General features: G+C 36.0%; 1 protein-coding gene across 3 annotated transcripts in view; it reads right to left on the bottom strand.

Moving 5' to 3' along the window:
- LOC128876089 (1-phosphatidylinositol 4,5-bisphosphate phosphodiesterase epsilon-1-like) overlaps window positions 1–25,942 on the bottom strand; it is a 126,032-nt gene that overhangs the window by 15,795 nt on the left and 84,295 nt on the right. For all 3 annotated transcript variants that reach the window (XM_054122173.1, XM_054122172.1, XM_054122171.1), the window contains exons 6-15: window positions 25,139–25,470; window positions 23,984–24,129; window positions 20,244–20,439; window positions 14,021–14,239; window positions 8,798–9,025; window positions 5,268–5,725; window positions 3,656–3,944; window positions 3,140–3,348; window positions 1,924–2,219; window positions 479–705 (exon numbers count right to left, since the gene is read on the bottom strand). In XM_054122173.1, coding sequence (XP_053978148.1) covers window positions 479–705; window positions 1,924–2,219; window positions 3,140–3,348; window positions 3,656–3,944; window positions 5,268–5,725; window positions 8,798–9,025; window positions 14,021–14,239; window positions 20,244–20,439; window positions 23,984–24,129; window positions 25,139–25,180 — 2,310 coding nt within the window. In that variant the 5' untranslated portion in view covers window positions 25,181–25,470. The remainder of the gene's footprint in view (window positions 1–478; window positions 706–1,923; window positions 2,220–3,139; window positions 3,349–3,655; window positions 3,945–5,267; window positions 5,726–8,797; window positions 9,026–14,020; window positions 14,240–20,243; window positions 20,440–23,983; window positions 24,130–25,138; window positions 25,471–25,942) is intronic.

The following is a 25,942-nucleotide window of genomic DNA, read 5'->3' as shown; positions in this document are numbered from 1 at the left end:
TCTGTTAGAGATTTTCATAACTAATATGCATCAGGGAAACCAAAACACTTCAACAGATAATAAATATGTATAAGTAAATAATTTCATTATTTATATAAATAAATATTTGTTTATGAATAGGATTAATTTTTCCATGGATAGATAGTTAAAATTGAATACAATCATAGGATAAGAGTAGAATGTTTAAAATAACTTAAAAAGTAAAGGCTAAATTAATAGGCTATAGACCATCGCAACATATTGTTTTTATTCCTTTCCTTGTGAAAATGGTTTGTTTGAAACTAGCATGTCTGATCATTACTCGCTACTTCTATTGGCGCTGCCAGTAGCAGCGGACTCCAAGCGCAAGTAGTAGTAACCAGTAATGGTCAGACACGTCCGCCGTACCCTACTCATTGTCAGTCAGAGAATTAAATTTTGCATTAAAAATTTACTTCAATTTTAAGAAAAGTAAATGCAGATATAAAATGAACCGTACCTTAACGAGTGTCTTAATCTCATCGTCGGTTAATTTCTCCTGTTGTCGTGACTCCAAAAATTTTGTGAACGTCGTCAGAGTGATCACTTGCGATTTAGAAGTGTCTACGCCGGAACAATTATTAACGATGCTAGCGGCAGCGACTGCGTCGAAAACTTGTTTTTTCTGAAGGTTGCTACTGGTTTTGTACTCGTGACAGTCGATGGAGTTGTTTCTCGTTAGGAGACCTTTAATTTTTTTTATTATTTCATTGTAATGTCAAGATGTATTATATTGCGATTCGATAATATTCACAACATATTTATATAAATTATAATATCATCCCCCTCGTTGACTAATAACTCCAATTAACATTATTAGGTAACTGGTACATACAAAGACAGTTTTCACCCTTTATTTAATACAAAACAAAATTAATTTGCCACAACACCTTATAAAAAAATTAAAAAGAAAATGATTTAGCTGTTATATTTAAATCGTGAATGTTTAAGTATAAATGTTCGATACAAGGTTCTTCGAAATTTACAGAAAGAAAAGTTGCAGAAACGTCAGAATTGAGTGATACCATAAAAATGTTTATATTCGAAAAGAGTTCACTGTGGAATGATTCAAGCATAGAAATCAATGAGATAAGCTCGAACGGAAAACGTGATTGCGAACACTATGAAAGAGGAATTTTTGTATACAATAGAATGTCTATGCTGCTCGATATTTAGCTGAAAAACATATACTTGACATCCCTGCAAACGGTTGATTGTAATGAAACGGTATGTGCAACATGGCCATCGAGCGCGGATTGAAGTTTATCGAGCGCTGTCGACTACAATATGACAGAAACCTGGGCTGTTATTCGGTCCGCGTTTGAAGGCAACATGTAAACACTTGTTTCTATGTCGAGTGATCGTTTTCAACAGGGAGAACGTGTAAATACTACTGGTTGTGAAGCTAGAGCACCTTGTTTCACGTGAACTTAGCACATAAATGCAAACATGAAATATTAGATTAGAAAGAAGAAAAACGGAAACGCGATATTAAAAATTATTTATAGTCGCCTCTTCGAGTTAAGAAACTTTAGGGGAAGATATCGATTTGAATGTTTTTGTATTTCAGTGGTTCTCCCAACGCAGAAACAAAGTAAGGGATCCATAAAAACTTCGAGAATTAATTTCTTGAATTTCATTAAAAGGTGGGATTGTGCAATAGTGTTTCTTTTTCGTTTTCCATTCCATGCACAAAGTTATTTATAAACGAATTGCGTTCACTCTACCTCATTTTGTCTCAAGTACTAAGTAAAATTAAGTTCTGACCACTTGTTGTCCAATTACTTGACAATTCCCTCGACTAAACAGTTTCGTCCCCTAATTAATCCACGTAATAGAGCTTCTACTGTGCTCGCCCGAGATTCGTAAAGTTTTATACCGCGGAGGAATGCCAAGAAAACCAACCGATTCTTTGAGGTGTCGCATCGCTGGTTTGCCTCAACACCGGCGGACGTATATTGAAGTCTCTCAAGGAACCGTCGCTCTGGCTGCGGCAAGTGATCGCTAGTTGGCTGAATAGATCCCGTAGATCCTTTCGGGCTCTCAGGCTGAACGAACGGAACAGTGCGACGAACTCAACGAAGTTTAACTGAGTTTCGTACATTATAGAAGTTGTGCGTGACTTCACTTGCCACGGCGCTTCCATTCCGCTCGACACTCCGGATCCGTTTTTGTCCTTCTCTCTGGTGACGCATAGTAGGCTGTGCGAATATAATTGGAGAAAAGGAAAAAAAGACAATGATTACATTCAGGTTGCGTCACGGTGTACGTTGGGAGGAACTGCTCGGTAAATATCACAGCAAAGCGTCGTGACAATAAATCAAGAGATACGAAACGTGTTTGATAAATCGCAGTGCAACCAGCCAGCGAAACATGAAAAAAAGCAAATAGAAAGTGTAGAATAAAATTCTTTGTCTTGGTGACGTGGAAATAAATCTGAACATAAATTTATACGAGTTTAATTTTGAAGATCAGCTAGCATCAGAAATGTGATACTGCAGTAATTGTTCGTAAGCTATATTTGCATAGATCTAATTGTACATTTACTTCTTTTAAAGTTGGTCTTCAAGTTAGTCATTTATTGAAATTGCGATACTGAAATTAAAGAAATTTTTCTGACTACTTTGGAGTCGAGAAGTTTCAAGATTACGAGAATCTTCATTATACAGTTGTACTTATCGAAGTATTTAAAATCTTCTGGTAATCATTTATTTGCTATTATTTTAACGTGTAACTGTTGCAAGTAACTTAGAGAGCTATGCTTATGAACCGATGGTAAAGTGAGTAGCGTATAGGCAAACATTTCTCGAGGCAATGCTTGAAATATTTGGCAATAGACAAAACTGTGGATCGTGATTATAATATAGTAATTCGCATATACAGAATAATGAGATTATTACCTTGGAATTGCAATCATTCCATAAATTAGAGTACTAAAATAAAGGCAAAATATTTTTCATTTTCACTTTCTACAGTTGCGATTCGAAGAAACAGTAATGCACTTAATCGATAGCGTTGCGTAATTATCGCGAATGTTTGGAGATCCAACAAAAAATGTTCTATAATATGTTTCGCATCCACTTGTCGCGTATATGAGATGGAAAATTATTGAAATCCCTACCTCTGAAAGCTGGAGTAAGGCAAGTTGGAGCTAAGAATTCGTTCAGCAGTAGCGGAGGGGCTGCGAGGGGGAACTCGATCTCTGCTCGACCGTGGAGATGCCGGTATAATTTTCGTCAAGGATTCTCTGCTGCCCGTAATCTGCCGAAGAGGGGCCGCTGACAAGGCTCCATCCGAGGATGAAGAGTCGTACTGTTTTAGGCTCAAATCCTGTTTCGAACAACCACGACATTGTCAGACTCGGGTGCAAGCACACGTGTCAACTTTATTTCAAGAAAATACAACACTCCAAAATTCATATTTTTAAAGTAACGAAGTGATTGTTCTTATGAAATAAGATAATTATTTATTAAAAAAAAAAAAAAATATATATATATATACATGTCGAATTGAGTAAACTCCTCCTTTTCGAAGTCGGTTAAAAATGCAAGCATTTGTTCTAAGAAAGAAGGCTCGTGCGAAAGTATGGTTTGCTGGAAAAGTGACATCTAAAGTGTATTTTAAAATTGTTACGAACCTTTGTTAATGCATGAATATTGCCAATGGATTTCGTTTTTTTCCCCTTAACGTTAATGGTTCGTTTACGAAGGGTGCTACTCGTTGGCGAAAGTGTCCCAATGTTTTCAGTCATCGACCAATCGCGACCGCCGAATGCTCTTATAGCGTCCGCAGTCATTGGCTCAAGGCAAGCTTCTTCGAAATAAAGCTGAAGGTACTTTTCTTTCAACCACCGCGACCTACGGTCCGTTAATTGTTGTTGTCGTTTCAGGCCTCGCAATATCCAACAGAGACCCATGTACCAAATTCTGCAATCGACAATAGCAATCATTATTTTACGTCCAGTAACCCTGGTTTCCAAGTTTCCAAGTCATTTTGTTGAACAATCTTCTAATTTATTTAATTTCAAAGAATTATTTCTCTAGTGCAATTTCCTTCAATTTCCAAGATAATATCTAATACTATCACAGAAGCTAACGTTAATTATTAATTTGTATAGCTGTTATTTATGGCGACAATATAAATTGTTTGGTATTTTTGTACATTTAACAGCCAGTAAACTAACTGTAATTTAATTGGACAAATGAAAAAGCATATTACCACTGAAACATTTTTAGATAATAACCATTTCCATTGTCTCTGCAACAGACCACACGCGTAGAAGTTATTCGAATTCACGAACATTCGTAGACCAGCACTGGCTAATTACATATTTACATTTCGAGCTGAGTTTGCTCAGCATACATGTAAAGTAAGTCAATTTATCAGATTCAATTAATTCAAGTAAGTGTTCAGAGAACCTCCATGAAGATTACATGAGAGATTTATCATTTGCTTTGCAACAAAAGCGTCGACAACTAACGCATGATATGCACACGTGTACGAATCGCTGCGTTAATTACTAAGTTATGAGTTAAGCCGTATACAAAGCATGATCTCACTAAATATTCAAATAATTAATTAAGTAGGAGTAATCAGCTTTATCAAGGTTAGCTTACTGCTTGCTTTCGACGTACGTCGAATATTATGATTTAACAGTAGAGGCTTCTACATAAAAAATTAACCCAGGATGGTATATATTACAGTATGGTAGTAGTACCAATGTACCTTATTAACAAGGTCATTCATTAAAAGTTAATTTAGGTGAGAGTTACACAGTTCCAGAGCCGTGTGGATTTTTTATGTACTTGACTGAATAGTCATACTTCATTTGTCCGATTAGCAGCTTTCAATTGACACCGACAATGGTTTGATGACTATACAAACGTCTTAGCACGTTCGTGAGAACCTTAACCTTTAACTACTATTAACCACTATTAATGCCCACTTGGTCGTATGTAACTTCACAAAAGAGAGTTGTGCTGTGTAAAAACAAATGATCAGAGTTTATGTCCATCGCTCTAGGTATTCCTTTCCCTAAAATAGAGGCACAGGAATACATAGATTGAGTATTAATTCAGATACCCCTCTGTCTAAAATTGAGCTAGAAGAAGATACTATCTTTAATTGCTTCTCTTTAAACAGAAACTTTCTTCTCTCGACGAAAACACGATCCAGTGATAGTGGTTAAAGATTAAATATTCACCAGCAAATCCCCCCTCATGCAATGCTTGAATTGTCGATATACTCACTTGCTAAGGGCAGGAGGGCAAAGGATAAAGATCAGTCGATTGTCCGGCAGGCTTGAGCCGTACATGAGGCCGATGCACGAGTCGGATCCAGGTAGACCGTACCTCTTGCAGATGCTTCTGAGATCGGTTTCTCTGTCGCGGTCACAGCAGCCGATCATCACTTCCTTGACCAGGCTTAGGTCCAAAACTCCTTCTTCCAGGGTCACGGAAGCGCATTCCAACTGTTGAGTCCCATATCTCGTTGATAAACCGGCTGGTACCACCTCCTCTGGATTGGCAGTTAGCGAGAAATCCGTGGAGGCTGCGCCGCCGATCTGAGCAGTCTTCAGGGGACTCCAAGGTGGCTTTTCCCAAACGAAGGTACCACAAGCACGATCTATTCGCGCGAATACCAAGGCCGTCCTCGTAGTACCGCTTTCGGAGTCCCAATGCACCAAGGTTGTTCCATGGTGCAGCATCTGATGAGCAAACAAATTTTTGTTTTCATTAGCAACAGCTGTTTAAATGGACGGAGTGAATTTAATGTACACATATAGTCAGTCCCATAAATATTTGTACTCTCTGTGTTTATCGAAGGAATTTGTCTAAATTAAATGACAGGATGTTCTCAAATAAGTTGTTCATTATATATATGACGTTTATGTGTGACGTTTATCCATGTACATATTTATAATGAAACATTTATTTGAAAACATCAAAATCTATCGTTTAATTCAGACAAATTCTTTAATAGACGTAGAGGGTACGAATATATACGAGACTGACTGTGAATAATTTTCATAAGTAAATGGTTTTCTAAAAAGTGCTTTAGGATTATGTCTTTTAGCACTAAAGTCTGTCAATTTGACCCGTGTACTGCAAACTTCTTCTTAAAATCGCTCGATTATTCACGATACCTTTTACTGGAATTTTATTGAACAACTATTGTAACAGAGAAGGAACTTTATTGAAAAATTGAGTTGTTCCTCCCTTCTTTAATTACAAAGACATAAATATGCGTTGACTTTGGTAGAAGATAGTATTTCGGTAGTACTAATTTTATTCAGCATTACATTTTAATTTATTTAATTGGATCAACACTACCAGAAATGTCGAGTACAACCTAATCGATGCCAGTGCCGTATTTCGATAACTGACTGATACCTCAACACAATATTTGCAAATTGATGCGTATGCATATTAATGAGTAATCATTTGATTAGTTTCATAACCAAGTATAATTCGTGATACATATATGTAAATGGACAGGCTTCAAATTCTCAGTAATACGAAACGAGAAATCATATTGACCCAGAGATGGGCGAAATTCGTAGATGGATTTAAATTTTGAATTACGAATAATATATAAACAATTATTTGCCTGTTATTTAATATTAAGAATTTATAGACTATATGGATTTACACATTTTTGTAACTTTCTTGAATTATGAATTTAATACATTCAAAGTTGAATATTCGCATCTTAATGTTACTTGAACATTCATCTTTAGTGTAATTTGGCGTCTCAATATTACGTATTCAACGACAATATTGATTCTTTTAGTGCGACACTATTCGAAAGCACGAGATTTGATACTCCATGATTAAGTTGCAGAATGGAAGATGAGTTAAGGTTTAATCTCGGCGCAGCAAGTGAAGGAAAAAGAAGGAATCGTCTAAAAAAACCTGGCCACACGATTCGGTCGATGGTAATCTATGGTCCATTAAAGATCGCTTCTGTGGTATCTGGTTCGGTTGCGGTGCACCAAATCGTCCTATGACGTGTAGCACGCGGGCAATAGCAGCGTGCATCGCGCGTGTGTTTATAACGCTGATGGAATTTCTAATGCACTTAGAACAGCTTTTATGCGGTCGGCTCTGAGTGCAGCTTGTGTGGACATTTACAGAAGCACGCGAGGGATGCGCGTGTTTAAGTGAAATTATTTATCTTTGCCGGAAGGCGAGGGCTATCTCGATTTAACGGACCCCAATTCAACGGATTTTCGATTTAGCGCGTGTTAAATCAGTCATTAGACTCATTAGGTAAATTAATTTAATTTGGTTTAAGGTATCTCATACGTTTCGTGAATGGTGTTCATTAAACTGCACATCTTAGAGAGGTTGTTTTATCATGATATATTATGATGTTGATATAGTGTACGTGTTGAAACGTATTGACATAGTGGCATAGTCACAAGTTGACATGTTACCATAATCACACATGAACTGACTATAATATGTAGTATTGATTTCTTGTGTTGATATTATCATAGTTACACATTAATGATTTGTCATATTGTGGTTTTGATTTGTTGAAATATTTACATTTTGACAGGTTGAGAAACTGATCCTTGTTTGATTCCTGTCCCGAGGTTGTCGAATTCGTTATAGATTCCCCGATATTATGGCCAATTAACAAAGAAGACAGTTTCTTCGCGAGGATGACCCGGTTTTGCCTTTCTAACTTCCCACCTCGGCGTTTTCCACTTTTAATCCTTTTCATTTCTGGCTGCCTTCCTCTCTTACACACGGACCATCTTCTGTCTCTCTTCTTCGCGAATTTCTATGCGATATACACGAGGCAGCAGGGCCAGGCTTTGCCTCTTTGAAATCCTTTTGAGGCTCAAGAGAACTGACGGTGCCTTTTATCCGAGTGCTACGACATGTCCAGCGACTAGGAAAATAGCTGGACGCTGGGATATTAATATTTCGAAATCATGCGAGGGTAAGGTCGCGTCTTTATGCTTGCTCCTCTTCAAGGTCCGTATAGTAGCTGCTTGCGTACAAACATCACGCGATGCGAAAAAAATAACTAGCTCATATACGATACTTTTCGTTGTAATAAATTCCATTTAGTCTGAATCGAATGGACATCGCTGAATGATACTTAACAACTTGTTGCAGCCAACTAAATTTCTGTTTTGATTCATGCTACACGATGTATACGAATGTTATGAAAGCATGATATATCGACCCTTTCAAAAGTAATAAATAGGACAGGAATTGCTCGTACTTCAAGCACGAAAGAATTTCATTTACTAGAAACATAGCAAAGGAATGTAATGGAGTGCTATCTAAAATGTTGATTTCGGATTACTGCGAATTTGATGCATTTATGATACAAACTAATATAATAAATACATACTAAAAATTTCACCAAAAGATATGTGCACTTATCCAAAGCAAAGTAACGATATTATTTTATTAACTGAAAATTATGTTTAACATGTATTATCTATATTTTTGGTATGCCTTCTAGAATATTTTTCGCGATAAATGCATAAAATACGCAGTGTACTGATATCTTTGCAGGATAAATGCTACGTGATCCTTGTCGATAAGAAGGTTTATAAATCTAAAATTTCTTAATTACGTAAATTATGATGTAATTACGATATAATATACGAACACTGAAGAAATGAAGAATATGCAACTCTAATTAGAAAAGGTTTCAGTTAAAACGATGAAGCAAAACGAAGAAATATCGTATCAAGGATTAAATGGCATCGGGGAAGTGTTTCGTCCAAGTATGACATAATCTGAATTTTCACCTGGAGAAGATGCAGATCCATTCCGGAGTGAGGAGCAGCAACAGGAAATAACGCAACCCCATGGTCGATTGCGATTGGCTGCACCGGCTTGTAGGAATCGAGATCAAGGTGGTAGTCGTTTTCGTCGCATTCTTCAGCCATGTAGGTTTGCTCGATTGCGGTCGTATGGATGCTCAGCGTGCGATGGAGCGAACCAGTTGTGGCATCTCTGCCTCGAGCATGTCGATGCTAAACGGAAATACAATAATTTCATGAATATTTAGAGATATCTCGACAATACGGTACATGAATTTTATACGGGCTTGCACAATCTGCGAAGGAAAACTTTCACGGATGAAATGGAGTTCAGCGATTTCCGCGAATTTTATACGTAGAATAGAGGGTTGAAAGAACAGCCGGTGGTTGAATAAAAGATAATAATTGCTTGAAAATTCTGCTATGGCTTCTACATGTTTCTTTAAAAGATATCTGTTCATGAGATATTTTTTGAGGTGATTTTATAAATTTATCATTTATCTGAATGAATAATTGGGAACAAATACTCCTGAATAATTTTGTATTTATTATTTAAGTAAAGTGAAGTATATTGGAATTCGATGATATATGATACCTAATATATGTAATTTACAATATATAGTATATAATACATATAAGGTTTCGAATGCAACAGACATTCGATATATGCTACGATTCAACGGACGTAACAATCATTACAACCGGGGTTAAGTGCAACTTGATATGAACTAGGCTTTCTCAAAACTGTAACTACAACAGAAACTGGATATTTTTTATACGCAATATTTGTTACATATTCGTAGACAATTCAATATTCTTAATTTCCTTCAAAAACAGATTGCAATAAAAGCACCACTAATGCGAATATACAAACGGCAGGTAAAATAATAAACAACTCTTCTTGAATAAACTCCTTTTCTGCATTAACAATTCAAGGATTAAGAAGTTGCAATCCGTTACACGTTAAACGGGAATTATAATTTGAATTGGAGATTGGTATTACGTCTTATGTCGAACGAACAGAAACTGGTCTGTATAATTATTCGATCGAGTAGTCGTCGTGAATCGCTATACAGTGTTTTCAATCGGCATCTATTATTCGAATAAACTATCGCCCATCTCCGAGACCCAGATTGCACGATTCCGAAGCATCGACCGTAGCTGCGAGGCCGTAACTTTACTTTGAATAATATCGTTGCCATGGGTACTTGTCGGACCAGCGGGCGGAACGCCCATCTTTATTGCTCAATATCTCATAAACTGTTGAATGTTCGAGCAAACGGCTGAACGTGGGTCAAATATTTTTTGGTCCTTCAGATACCCACCAAGTCCCATTAAAATCAGTGCTGGACACGTTATGTGGATCTCCTGTTAAATATTAGAGCTCATCGGGATACCTCGGGGTAGGCGTGTTAAGTGCGCGAGTCACGAATGATATCAATCACATTTTATTGCCGGCTTGAATTTTTTATTATGGACATTATTATTTCCTTGGAATAATAATATTTCAACCCTTTGCACCTTAATTGTTTTTTTATTTTGTTTTCGTTCAATTCTGATTTAATCTTTTTTGGTTGCGATATATCACTTCGAGGGTAAAGAAATTGCAGTTATTTAAAGTTTAGTGATATAGTGATGAAATAAATGTTTAGAAGAATATCTTCACGTTCTGTAATGTAATCGATGATTATGGTATTAATTTGGACTATATTGTAATTCTGAATAGCGTGGTTTAGAAAGTTACATCAATGAGACTAACGAATGGCTTTGAAGTAGTTGAGACAGCAGTGATTATGGCTTCCTGCATGTTTAATAATGGGTATGATAGTGTTTTGAAATTAATGGAAGTTCTCAATTTACAAGTCGGCCTGAATGCTGTGGATATGTATGACGAGAATTTCTACCAGACAAGGCAGTTACGTCATGCTAGAAAAATTGATAGCATAACTCGAATACTATCGAAACGTTGTCAAACTTCATAGTTCCATGACTTTGTTAAAATTATATGAAATATAATTGTAATATAGTTCTAAATACAAATTGAACTCAAAAGTGTAAATACAATTATCATATATAAATAAATATATAAAAGGAAAATGATCGATCATTAATAACACTATACACCAAAATAAGAAAAGGTGTCGCTTCCACGGTGCAACGCTCGTTAAACGTCAAGAAATTTGTACAATTTGATAACTCCCTCTTGCGTCACGACCTAAATAAAGTCAGCCAAAAGGTCAACAAGTGGAAGGTTCAAGCTTTAATTTAGTTTCTGTCGTAACAGTTTTGGGGAATTTTAACAAAATTATGGAACTGTCAAGTTTGACAGCTTCTCAATAGTACTCAATGGTACGAGTGACGCAATAAATTATTCTAGCAATGCAGGTAACATTAGGATTATAGCATTGCAACATCATTAAAAATATATTTGAAGCTTTAAGTCAAATTTTCTGTCGACCACAGCTTCTCGAGTTTACAAGCTAATTTGAAATAAATATAACTTATTTAAAAAACAAATAAAAATTGTCCCTTTGACAAATTTTCCAGGTGTACGAAAAACTGAAAATTTGTTGGCAACATGTGCGGAGGATATGGAGGACGAGCTGAAGTTTCATATCGCAGCTGGGTCAGTTTCTGAACAGTGATGTGTGATATATGGGATCGGGCGTAGTTATACAGTAGTCAGGGTCGTCTTCTATTGATCAATGCAGGCCATATTTGATCAAGTTTCTCGCGCACATGGTCCAACTGTGCCGAAAATGAAAAAAAGTGGGAAAACTTGAAAAAGTGACTGAAAAATTAGCAATAAAAATAAAAATAGAAAAGAATAGTTTCGAATAGTTTGTTATTGAGTTAATGGGTTGGATTTATGGATTTACCATTGCGTCGGTACAATATGCAAATTTAGAAAGGAATTTCCACGTGATGCTGTAAAACCAAATCTCGCAATTTAAAAATAAATATTTCAAGTGATCAGAGTTCATAAATCTGAAGTACGATCCATTAAAGTAAGGAAGTTGCTATATGACGAAGTATTTTCATGGCATAAGCGCATAAGCGAAAATTCGAGTTTCAAAAGTGTGAAACTTACATGGTTTGGGTTTATGGATTTACCATTACGTCGCTACAATATGCAAATTTAGAAAGGAATTTTCACGTGATGTTGTAAAATCAGATTTCGCAATTTAACCCCTTATGGGCCCATGTAACTTTCAGGTCACGTGCTAACATATCGACCTTTTCCCAAAGAATTTTAGCTTTTTTCACAAGATAATTTTAGCTTTTTTCGCGCGTAAGTCTTAATTATATATTGTCTCTGATTACCAATAAGAATATTGATGACGATTGGCAGAACCATCAACTTGAAATATAAAAATAAATGACTCGCAAGTTGTCTGCAAAGAAAAACATTCGAATAGAGGGTTAAAAATAAATACTTCGAGTCATCGATGCTCATGAATCTGAAGGACGATCCATTAAAGTAAGAAAATTTGCTACGGAACGAAGTGTTTTCGTCACATAGATGTGTGAACGAAAATTCGAGTTTCTAAAGTGTGAAAATTGTACATGGGTTGAGTTTATGCATGTACCACGACGTCGCTACAATATGCAAATTCAAAAAGGAATACCCACATGGCACTGAAATAAAATTTATATTGCATGTTCAGAACTACATATTCGTTTTATTACCGTTTTCTTTTTTATCTTTTTATACAGGTTGTTGTTTCAGATAGCGCAGTCCAGGTAACGCACTTCTGACGCAGGAAGCAGTATGGATTCATTTCGAGCGAACGAGGAAGGCATTCAATTTGTAAAAGTAGAGTCTAATGAATCTAATTTGAATAAATTCCGTTCTTTATCCATCTCTCGTGTTCGCGAACAGTGCCTGATGCTGTCAATGCTAGATTAGCAATCACATTTTTACACGCGTTGCAATCTAGCCATTCGAGGGAAATGATGGAAGCAATTTACTCACATTATAAAGTATTCCTACACATACGGTAGCCCTCAGACCTTTGGAATTGCGCAGTATTTTCCATTTCCAATTTGAATTATTAAGTAAAAAAAATTGTTGTTGAGCTGTCAGTATTTTCAAATGTACCAAGTACGACACGAAAATATTCATGAAATTGTTGAAATACATCTGTATACATCTTATGGATATCTTCTATTATTTTAAACTAAGAAGACAAGAAGTAACAGAATTAAAATTTTAAGTTTCGAGTTATGAAAAATGATCTGACTTTTGAATCATAATTATTACGATAGAAATATAACAAAAAAAAAACATGAAATAAATCAAATGATACAAGAGTTAATTGAATTGTTTATTAATATACAGGACGTGGCAATCTGTATACTATTACTATATTTTTATTCCGTGTTCTTTATGTTATGGTCTATCCATGTTGCTTTAAAATCTAATACCATTTAATTTAGGAAAGTATCTACAGTCAACTATATCGTCAGTTGCATTTCGATTTAATTCGTTTATTTTATCCACTACTGGCCACAGAAACAGTTTTTGGCCCATCGATGGAAATTGAATAAATTTTTCCATTCATAGAAATTCATATCTGAAAAATATAATCTCGATCCGATATTTATATCGACAGGGCGACTATGCCGATAGAAATAAAATTACGCAAACATAATATTTCAATATTCATAAAATACTGAATTTAAAAATTCCGGATGAATGAATGGGGTGGATGATTTCATTACATTAGCATTCACGCGAAAGACGCCGCGCCGACGGCAAGCAAAAATTTCTGCTGGAAACGTGCAGCTATAAAAATGGTAAAAGGTTCCGCTATCTTACTGAAGTTGTAACGAACTAATTAAATTAACATTGATTATTGCACTACAGACAAACGGAGAAGTCTTGTACAATAGTTCATTAATAATATAGCATTCAAAATACGGGTTTGTGATTTTCTCGAAATAAGAGGAATTCCCTTCTTTAGGTTTAATGCCACTATTAACAAACCAACGATACTAAAAGATAACCGGGAACGCACCTGCAGCTCGTATATATTTCCTTCTAACAGTTTTCAATTTTAGAAATCGGTTATTTTTAAAATCGTGCGAATAGACTGTCGTGTAGATCGGAGGATTCGATTTGGGGTGGAATGGCCCGCGTACACAGAAACGGTCGGTCACTCTTCTGTCTTACGTCGCGAGGATGGTCGAGTAAACTTACTTTACCTTATGAAATTCGGCAACTTTCTCGAGGATGGAGTTCGTATCACGGAGAGGAGTGTTATCCTGTTTCTTCAAGGAACTATTTCTTGAGTTACATTCCGATGGCGATTCCGTGATACTATCCAGTGTTATCTTCGTGGAATGGCCCGAGGACGACACGTTTTCAGAATCCGTATCTCTGCTGCGCGAGGATTCCCGATTGTCCTTGCAGCCCTGCTGAGACTGGAACAGAAAGTAATTTTTTCATCGAGTATTTCATCGTGTTTCTATTTTTTTATTGTACAATATTGAACTTCGATGAGCCCGGGAATGTATACAAGGAGACGTACTTGCGTTTCAAAACTTATACTGTTCTACGCATACTCTAAAATATTTTGATTATTCAAGCAGTACGCTCTAGAGTGTTGCTAGTAATAGCGAAAATGTACAAAAATACTTTCTGAAATAAAACATAATTTTTGTATCAATTTTTAGTTATACGTAAATATAACTGAAATATACTATATAAGAAACTATAACTTGATCTAAACGTATCGTATATAAATATATAGAAAAAATGTTAATTAATTTATTTCAACTTTCTGGGAATATTGACATTTTATCGAATGGTTTCTTTTTTACCTATTGGACAATTTATAATGTATTCATGTTTCGTAATTTAATATTCGTTGACGTTTAAGTACTTCTATACTGGTCTTTGAAAGACAACACCTTTAGGTGCAGGTCCTCTGGCCTAAACGTCGGTCAAAATTTCATCCGTTGACGTCCCATTAACGTCCAGTGTACGAAATTACGAAAGCAATTCCCTTTTATGAACCCAATGATCGTTTGCACTTTGAGTCTTGGGTAAGTGACCGTTTTGCTAATAGATTATTGAATTTAATCACTTTAACGCTGCAATAGAATTGCCAGAAACCACCACACAATTTGTAAAGACGTTTATTTTACTTCCCTCGATTCAATTTTGAATATAGTCTTTATTTTCATCAAGTTTTCTTTCTTCGAATAAATAGCAGTACAGTTTAACCAATTAAATGTCAAATGACATTATTACAGGGATACAAAAAATCCATTGTATATAACTTTATTATTGTGTGCGCAAGTACTTATGAGGTATTATGCTAGAAACGAATAAAACTTCATCTAATCAAAACTAATTTGAATAAATTTGTATTCCTTAAACAATTTCCATCGTCAAGTGGCAACAACAATTCATTCATCCTTCCTAATAATTCCGCAACAGACATACTTCAATCGTATCGGCCATAAAAATCACAATAAAATTGCATTATCACGTTGTGGGTGGCGCAAAATCGATAGCGGTCAAATAGGTAACATCCTGCGATAGCAATTTAAACGTTCAACTGGAAATTGTTGCTCGTATCGCGGTTGAAAGTACGTCAGGATTTTCGTTTGCTGTACTATTCAAAATTAGCTGTCACGCGGTGCTGGCGATACCGTTCGCAAAACACGATTTGTTGGGGGGGATAAACAAGAGACGAGAGAGATTGATTTTGCTGCGCGTGGCATGAGTAATGAAGTTACTCTTCCTCTCCCCCAACCCCTGTCGTGGCGGACTTCTCGACGGTCTGGCTTATGATGCGGATGCCTGGTGTGTGGATCAATTGATTAGCTAAACAAGGTGTCAAGGTCCTTGAAATTGCTTTATTGTCACGGGATACTTCTGCGTTTCTGCTGATCACGTGTACGTTCGGATTGCCCTTTGATCTACCATACCGAGTGACGTATCGTGTGTCTGAGAGGCGACAGTGGCTCAAACGGATGTGGAAACACGTCTCGCAGTCAAAGGGTTAAAAGTATTGAAGGAAGTAAGTCCAGTACTCGGAGTTCTTCGAGGCGTCGATCTTCAGCAACAAGAGCAAGTAGTTTCCGCCGGCCTACAACCGTCATTGCTGCTGGAGGCCGATAGAAACCCCTAACCTTGTCGCTGCATACATTTCTTCTTCATTCTTCGGTCTCGTTGCTTCAATCTTCTCAAGGTAAGTACAGTTTCACATTTTTCTATATCAAAATAAATGAGACACTGCCCTATATACATATTTATAGGTTTCGACTCTCTGATCAAAGACTGAGGGCAATATTTTAACGAAATCTAACAATCAAAAAATTATTAACATATGGAAAATATAAGGAAAGTTATTACTTCCTTGAAACATAGCAATTTTACTTGTTTTAGTGTAGAAGTAAAAGTATATTTTATGAAACAGAGATCCACTTTTGTATAATTCTCTAACACAAAATGGAAATATTAAACGTTGTAAACCTGACATTGTATGCAATGTAAAAACTGCAATCCGACGGCTCATAACACATTGTAAACTGTAATCGCGGTATGCCGTGTAAACCATATGTAATTAGAAGCAAAAAAGGAATTAATTAATGAAATAATGTCTGCTATTGAAAACTGGAGTGAAACGAAACTCGAAATGCGAGACAAAGTTATAACGTGAACAAGAATGGTTAATTGAACTGTCCAACAAATATTCAAACTGAGACTTTTTGTTTCCCAGGTGACAGATACATCGATACATTTTCCCAGTTAGTAAACAAATTTTTCTTTTTCTGATTCTGATATTCAGAATTTGATTTTTTTTTTATCGGAAGGAAAATCGTAAGTAAAACTCACATTAGTGTTAAAAATCTTAAACAATTAATATTAGTAACTAAGCTACAATATCTAATATATTATTATCCACATGACGGAATCGCACATTATTGCTATTCAAATTATCCTAATGCAGTATTTTGTAAAACACAGTCTACCAATCGTCGTCTTTAAACGTTGCAGATGTTTAACAGTAATTCAAAATGCGTTCTCGATTTCTTTTCCAATCGCTGGCGGATCGCCGGAAGTGGTTGTAAAATCGCGAAGAGCGCAAAGCCTGGAATGCACACGTATCTTCTGGATTCAATGATTCAGCGCATAGTAGTTCGTATCGATGTTTTTTTTTTCGCTTCAGAGTACTCAAACGAAAGGAAAGGGTTGGTAATTTGAGTAGCCTTCGCATCTCTGGGTAACCTTTGCCCTCGTTCGATGCTCGTATCCCATGGTTCGACGCTTCGTCAGAGACACGGCGAATGTTCGGATTTTATCGAAGAACTTCCTTGGCCGGCTGCCAAATCGTACGTGTAGCTCACTGTAAAATCATTCGATCTCACGGCTTCTCGCTTTCTCCCTTTCTGCCTCTCTGTTATACGACAGGGGTGAATAAGTGATAGGAAAACAGTGACACGTCGGACAGCATTGTCACGTGTGACTATTTAGACTGGAGGTTGACAAACTTTTCGTGAAAATCTACGCGACGATATAAAATAATCCACGTGCCTATTTTTGTTAACCGTGCCAGTTAAGTGTATTATTAGTAACCCTGAATATAAAATTTATTTATTCCTAAAAGAATTTTAATACGTATGAAATGGTACAATTTAAGAAAAATAAACAAGCAAGTTTGAGACTGTGGTCTTAAAGTGATTTTTTTATACATTACCACACATTAAAAAAAAATATAATATTTCTCTTAAACGCGTATCTCGATGCCTAAAGATTCATATAAATAAAATATCATTCGAATGAATTGCATGGTTCCAAAGGTACATTATTTAATGCGACGCAATTCAAGTTTGCACGTTTTGTAATGACATGGCTCTGACTGCAAAGAGTTATTAACTATTACACATACTACTATAGTTGGCAATGCTAATGTTAATTCATGTACTTCATTATACATAATACTTATCATGGCATTTCGCGGATGAATTTGGTTGTATGTAATGGACATACTGCATACTTTATTCAAATTGCGCATGCAGAATTTTGATTTTACTGCATATTCTGCACATTTCGTAGTATTTTGGATATACCGCTATAGTTTGCATATTCTGGTGTACTAAATGTGTGTAATATATTTACGCGACCTTTTGAAAGTTCAAACCACCTAATGGTATTTAAAATAAATGAACGTTTTCTCCCGAATTTGCATATGCTTCGCTAAAAAGTTCCTTGAATATTATTTGATTATCACTCAAGTATAATTATATATGAAAATAATAAATGTATATGAATTCAGGTGCTTCATGGTTGTTAGTTCTGAATCATTTACCTGTAGGTAAATCTCGCCTTCTCAGGCGTGGTAAGCTACTCTGTGGACGTATTGTTTAAGGATAGCAATTGTAGAATCTATTTCAAATTTCAATTTCTATCTGTAAACAACATAATTTCGTTTGTTTTGTTTCTTATGTACAGCGATCGTACGATAGGATGGCGAAGTTTTCAATAGAAGACATGGGAGAATCAACCTCTTCTAAGAGGGTGAGATGAAAAGAACACAGGGCGTGAGCGTGCGTCACTCTTGGGTAACCATTCCATATTGTCGGGGAAATTACTTTACCTCTTCTTGAGAATTTTGAAGTGGTACTACAGCCTGTTAGCGTATGAAAAGCTGGTAGAACTTAAGATCTTTCTGTTCCTAATGCTCCAGTCATTCCATTCATATATCAACGAGGCAAAAGCTTTCTTATATGCCGAAAGGAATTCACAGACGACGACTTAGAATACTTAATTAAGTAACTCAGTGCAAAAGCTACAACATCCGTACTCGTTTTGCGAGGCTGAAGTTTAGAGAAGAATTTGTGTAGATTAAAATGTTTCGTCTCGAAGAGAATTTTTCACAAAACAGAAAAAATCGAAATCAGATAATCCATTCAATAGTTATTAAGTGTAATAATAGTTATCAACGATTAGGATGACTAATTAAATATGAATAATAGGCTTGCAAAGTTTCATGCTTTTATCAATAAAATTTTAACTTAATCGCTTGGAGTACATAGCCTTGCCTCGATCTTGCGAGCATTATGCTCCACTATATTCTATATAAATACTCATTTGCATGCTATTAACCTTATTTTACTCAAATTTAAATTGAAATGTAAATTTAATTTTAAACTAATTCCAAACATAAATGTATCCTCTGAGCCTTGCATTAGTTTCTTTCATTTAGTTTAGCTCTATTGTTGATGAATCTATACACGGTAGTCCATGAATAATTAGTTTGTATTAGGTGACTGTGAAGCGTACCATACTTTAATTCCCCTAGAGACAGTACAATATTATATTACCTTTTCGTAGATAAAATTATTAATACAAAAACCAGAAGTGGTACTCGTTGATACGGTGCGTGTGAATGACTGGCAACACAAGTGCCATCGAACTTTACAATTCGCGTTTCGATAAAATAATTAATCCATGAGAATTTAATACCTTCAGCATTTCCTCTTTAATTAATAATTTGTTTTACTCTTCAGTGTCTCACCTGAACGTGGGTCGTGATATTGTGTTCCAAATTTCAATAATTACATTAGAAATATTCTAAATGTTTTCAAATTAATCTCTTATTTCTCAAATGCAATTCTTTTGCATGTGAAGAGTAAATATTAAAAAACTGAGTGATCTATTTATCATTGAAAATGTAGTAAACTCTAGCTTTCTAATTTAGCAAAAACAATTCTGTATGCAATAAAAGGTCGAATACAGTTAACATTGTATATAAAAATTAAATCCCAAATACAAATTGTTATACTTTTGAGTGAATGTATCATCGATATGAATCTTCATCCAGACAAAATTTTGAAGTGACTAATAAACGACCAGCAATTTTTCACTCGTTAAGCGTTGAAAAGAAATTAGAATTAGAAATGAAATTGTTCCACGCTGAAATGTTTGAAACGCAACCGATAAATCAAATAAACGTCACGAACAGATCACCGTACGTTGTTTGCAATCGTCATCGATTACTTGAATAAAATTCTGCCCATCTCCGACCAAGTGGGTGCATACGAATTTTTCAACTCGATTTGCTCGCAAACACAGTCCTACTCGAAAAGAATTTATTTTTTGTTCCCACGTTTTTGTTCACAATGGGATCCGTTACTTCTCAATCATTTTCAGAAGCTAGAATTATTAATTAAGCGAATGTTCGATACGATTTTAGTTTCTCTGAATCTGAATTTGTTACCTTCGAGACAAATATTAATTTACGTATATTAGGTACGACGCAATAAATGCTAAGCACGGTCTTGTTCTGACTTTGAAACTTCGATTTGTTGGCAGAATTCTCCCAATGATCTATGCAAAAGTTTCAAGGTTCCAGCGCGACAATCCCCTTGATAAGGTCTAGTAATTACGGAGAAGTAAAATTTAATGGGTTACCTTGGACTCGGAAGCGATGACTTCCCGCAATTCCCGCAGGAAGGCTCCGAAGAACGGTATCACAGGACATTCTGGCATCGCTAAAGCGCGAGCGAGGGCGAAGTCATATTCAGGAGACAACAGGGCGGAGGAGAGGTTTTCCAAAACTGGAATGGGCTCGTTCACGCTATGCCAAAATGGCTTTAACTTGTTGGACCTGGAAAGAGAATGTTCCACATGTTACTCAATGTACAAACTTTAATATAAGTAAACGCTTTGTATTGTACAAACTTTAATAAGTGCGTATTTCAATATTGTCGAATGTATATCATAGACGTTAATACACGAACATTACACATTATTGAATGTTATAAATGCTAATAAGCACCTACTCCGGAAATGCATAATTTCAAATTAATTCATTGCTTTGGAGGTACGTTTGCACTCGATTGCTGGAATTTTTATGAATTTTGCAAGTTTGAAAACTGACAAATATTTTGTCGATCTCAATGCAAACTTTGATATATACATATATATTTACATGTTTGCAAAAGTGTGGTTAATATCTTTTTCTCACGAAAGAATTAATTGTATTCGATTTATTACTGAAATGAATTTATGAAATGTATAGTGTGCGTACATACAAAGAGCGGTCAATATTAAACCTTAAATATCATACTTGTATATAAACTCTATTAACAAAGATATATTCAAATAATAAAAAGGATAGAAACGTGCAACAAAACGTGGATTTGTAACCATGACTCTAAAAAAAAGCCATGCAAGATATAATCCAATGTCATGGCCAATTGATTGCTGAGGCGTTGATTACTTTCATTTGTTTTGGCTCCACCAATGCTATTTTGTTCAAAAATATTTAAATAATTATTTTCTTATTTCTCGATATACGTGTAATGAACCCCAGCAAACGGATCTTCTATTGAGCCAATGGTTTACGAGAAAATAATTCTTGAATATAGGTGTAGCTATAATTTCCACGCGTCTAAGGTGACTTCTACTCTTAAGACACCATTGAGGTACTTTGAATTGATAGGTCACGGTGCCACGGCGTAGATAAAATTCCAGCCATTCGGTTCGTTGCATATTTTTCGAAACCGTAACACGTCTGGATATGTACATATACCGAGGGGTGCGTAAATTGTGAACACGTTCAAGGTATACGGTCATTGAAAACAATGGCCAGGTCTAAGACGATGCTCCAGCAGGAAGGTTTTATTCTCTCGTTCGCGGTTGCAAGGGTTGCTGGTTTTACAGTGCCGGCAATAAAAACTACTTTATTTCTAGATTCCTTCGCAAACCGACCATCAGGGTGCCACTGAAAGCGGACTTTGTTTCCTTGGCAGACATGTAAAAAAAGCTGGATGCTTTTAATGACAAGAAGATACCGGTGAATTCTTCAGCGCCGGATGCGATGATTTGGCGTTGCGGCCGTACCTTCGTTGAATGATTACTGGGGAACCTTTCGTTTGCACCTTTGATGTCGGACCGTTCTCGTAACGATGCGCATGTAGTTGAGCTTTACGTAACTCCCTGGGTTGGCTTTAAGCGTGCCTTTTTTTTCTTATTCAAGCTTCAACAACACGACATAAAAGTGATTTCATTCGAAAGGAATCTTATTTGCTCTGCATTCGCCTTGTATGATGAAAGTTGTATCTCTCGGTTCTGAGAGAAAAGTTAATATGTTTCATTAAAGAAAATGGAATGTACTGTTATTTTTACAATGTCATACTGCCTAGGTAGCGTATCACTGTAATTTATTTTGTTCGATATTAATTATACTTTAGACAGAGATGAAATTGGTTTGGGGGATAAATTATAAATTATTAACTAGTGTTTATTCTGTTCAGTTAACTTTTTTGTTGTTTATAAGATGCAAAACAAAACATAATTTTCATCTGGTTATTTGGACGTAAATTACTATTATACGTTGATAAGAATTGTCAACAATATTTTCTTCTTATGACTGTAAAATTATTTTTATCAGGGCCCGACACCTGGAATCTACTAATTTAATTGAGTCAAGGATTGACAGGCTCTCCTACGCTTTCTATCAATAATGAATACGGACTCAAAAATACAACAGACTTTTTAACTTGGCCTTGCATTTGAGTCGAGAAAATTGTTCGACGTCGAATACTGTTTCCATTGCTTGCGAGATGATGGAAAGCTCGAAATTGCCTTTAACGCGTCTACTGTCACGTCATGCGTACATGTATGTATCGTAATAATGTTAATACTTTCCTAACCCCGGATTTTTCCAAAACTGCCCACAATAACATGGGATAACTTCAATTTCCACAACACGCGCAATATGGGTATTCATAACATGCCATTTTTAAATACAATTCTTCATTTCCATTACTTTTTAGTTGTAAATTTCTTCCGTGACGTTCTGGTTAAGTAAAAATAATTTCCATTTCCCTTCCTATTCCATCATACGCACGACATAATCTTTTTTAGGGGGTAACCCTTGTTTCGTAATGGGCGCGGCAGTTTCTCCGATGTTTATCCACCGACTTGCGAGAAACATTACCGTGCAATATCCATTTCTCATCCCCTGTAACAAGCCTGTCCAAAAGTGGCTCAATTTTCCGCCTGGACAACAAGGAAGCGGCGACGGTTTCACGGTGGGCACGATTTGTCTCACTCAATTTGTGCGCCACTCATTTACCCAGTTTAGACGCCTCTGGATGGCGAAATAGTGTCGCGATTGATGAATCGATAGTTTTTTCGACAAGCTCGTGGCTCTTTCCACGCGACTATGCTTCGATCGTGATCTTGAAAAGGTTACTTCTTTTTCTCTTGACCAGTTTTGAGGCAACCATCAACTCTTGCAACTTGGTACGTTTAATTGTATATTTATATGCAAGAATTTCTAAAATTTTCGACCGTTCTGTTGAATTTGTTTATAAGTTACATACGATATTCTACGTCACGTTAAGCGAGTCTAGTCAATGGATCAGTCTAGCAGAATGGCTTGTGATATAAACAGTTATAACCTTGGCAATTTTGAAATTTCTCTAATATAATTTGGTAAAAATATCGCGAAGACCTTAGGCAACAAGAATATTAACAAAAACAATGTATTTGTAAACTCAGGAAAAAATAATGCCCCCTGAGACGTTCATTGTCACCATTCAATGGATCCCTTTACAGTCCCTCGTCTCTGATACTGTAAACTCAATTACACAGTTTCGATAATCGATTCTAACAAATTTTCAATCTCGCTGCATCTGGGTAGCACAATTTATTAGCAATTTCAGGCAAATTGAATTACACGTTTCTTCGTGGGCGTATCGTTTATACGGCGAAACGAGGGGCAGTGTTTTTAAATGCAGGGATTAATCTGCACGTTGATCCACGTTAATGGCGTGAGGAATCTGGGTTAATTGTGTGTTTACCGAATAATTGGTCTTTAATTAAAAAGCTCATGTTCGGCTGAAATTGTGGTACACGATTTAGTATGTTACCATTAAGATAATCATATCCAACGGACTCGTGTGGACATTATTGGAATTTTACGATTTGGAATAGCCTTTGGACATTTTGTTGATTGTCACATTTTCTTAGGCGAAAAGGTCTTCGCAACTTGTCAAGAAAAGTTGCGAAAAATAAATAAATTGCAAAGGATTAGAATCAACACTTGCTAACGAAACGAATACTACCATGCATTTACAATTTAACATTCGAAATAATAGAAACAGAGTGACAACCAAGTAAATAAGGCAATTAATCCTTACTTGAGGCCGGCAACAATTTCCATGGCTGAGTTAAAGTTTCCAATGTTCCAACAGGTCTGAGCCACTCGGAGAAGGCAGGACAGCACTGCCTGTTTTTCTTCTATCGTCGCGCCGTTTAGTATCGTTTGGGTGACCCATGAGCTCACCTGAGTAACATACAACAATAACAGCGGTTAAGATGGATGCCATAACGTGTGAGACAGAACGAACGTCGTCTATCATTTATCCTTTTATAAAATTTTGTAGAGAAATAGGTAATTCTTCTAATGCGTTTTTGACAGTTTACTAACTCCACAAGTTTTTCAAACTATAAACATTTTTCTAAATTCATTGTTAAACTTTATCATAATAAATTCAAGTAAAGAAACAAAACATGTTACACTCTCAAAATTGAATGGAATCAATTATTTTATATATACATTGTTTGCACGTTAATACTGATTAATCGCTGGTATCTCTGTTTTATATGATTGGGACTGAAGTGTCCTGAAATAATATTTACATTGATCACAATTCGATATTTCAATGATTGTGTACTTTTAATGAGAACGGTTTTTCCAATCATAATACCGCCTGCTGAACGTTGCCGTATTTAAATTTCCAGTAAATGTAATTTTGCACGAATGGTTCTACCATTTCCAATCAATTTGAAGATTATTTACTATCGATTAATATTTTATTATGTTCATTTCCCATTGACTCATATTTGTTATGCTATTGTGGTGGAATGAATAACGAGAAAAAATTAATTTCAAGCTCTCTTTTTGCAAACTTTTTCACAACATACGAGAATACGGTACGAAAGAATATAGTGTTACCACGTTAAAGAGATTGACTGTGTCTGAACGGAAGAAAAAAGAAAGAGATTTGTATACAGAAAAATTCTATAAGGGATGATTCGAATAAAAATCCATAAAAGTGCAAAAATGTTTTTCGAAATATTTTGTTCAATATAGATTTACCTCGTTAAACGTCGACTGACGTCGTAAAGTTGACGAGTATCTGAACGAAAAGAAGAAGGCGAGTAAGCAAGAAAAAACCGAAGAGAAAAAGAAGAATGTAGTTTTTAAGGAAGCTCTGCATAGGAAGATTCGAATGTAAATATGTAAAAATAATAAAATGTTTTTCGAAATATTTCATCAAGTATTGAATTACCTCGTTAAAGCGATTGATGAGTGTCTGAACGGAAGAAAACATGTTGGGAACAGGCCAATTCGACTCTTCCTCGGTCTGGGTCGAGCTGTTGGCGGTGCTGGGAGTGCTGAAGCTGTGACTCGGCGACGGGGGTGGCCTGGCAGATGGTTTCTGCGTGTTCTGATCTTGTGCCACGTGCCTTAGGTACTCCTGGGGCGGTACCTGGTAGAACAGCTGGTATTCGGTCTCCGTCAACCTGAGCGCCACCTCCTCGGGGAAGTGCAATAACTTGTGCAGATCCTCCAGCTCCTCAGAGCTCCGAGGCGGCTGCGGCTGCGGCCGCTTCTCCAGCTCTAATTAAACAATGTAGCCCGACATTAATGTTAGTGCACGTTATTTTTCTACCAGCGTAACGAGTTACATGAAAAGATTTCTTCGGTGTTTTATTGTGAAATTAATTTCCCTTGGCATGTTATTCTTTCCCTTCTCGTTAAAGCAAACAAAAGATGGAATTGCGCCGTCGAAAATTCTCAACATTCCGTTTTGATAGCTCTGAAGCAGCGGTCTACAGTCTAATAAATCAACTCGGTGTTTTCATCGAGGTTATTTCAAGTAGAGTTAGAAATAAATTTACACCTAATACGCTCGCAATGTTTCTACTCGTAACAATATATGCATTATATTTAGCAAATATGTGGTAAGGAATTTTCGATAATTTATAAACGCTGAAACGAGCAATTTCCTATTGTGGTTTAACTATTTAACGGATGGCTGTTCCTGCTAGAAAGTGTTTTAATCATTTTCAATTATCGTGGAATATAACGT

The sequence above is a fragment of the Hylaeus volcanicus genome, chromosome 5 (genome assembly GCF_026283585.1).
Source record: "Hylaeus volcanicus isolate JK05 chromosome 5, UHH_iyHylVolc1.0_haploid, whole genome shotgun sequence".
NCBI lineage: Eukaryota > Metazoa > Arthropoda > Insecta > Hymenoptera > Colletidae > Hylaeus > Hylaeus volcanicus.
Note: the sequence above shows the minus strand (reverse complement) of the source record. Positions and strands in the feature narration are given on the sequence as shown.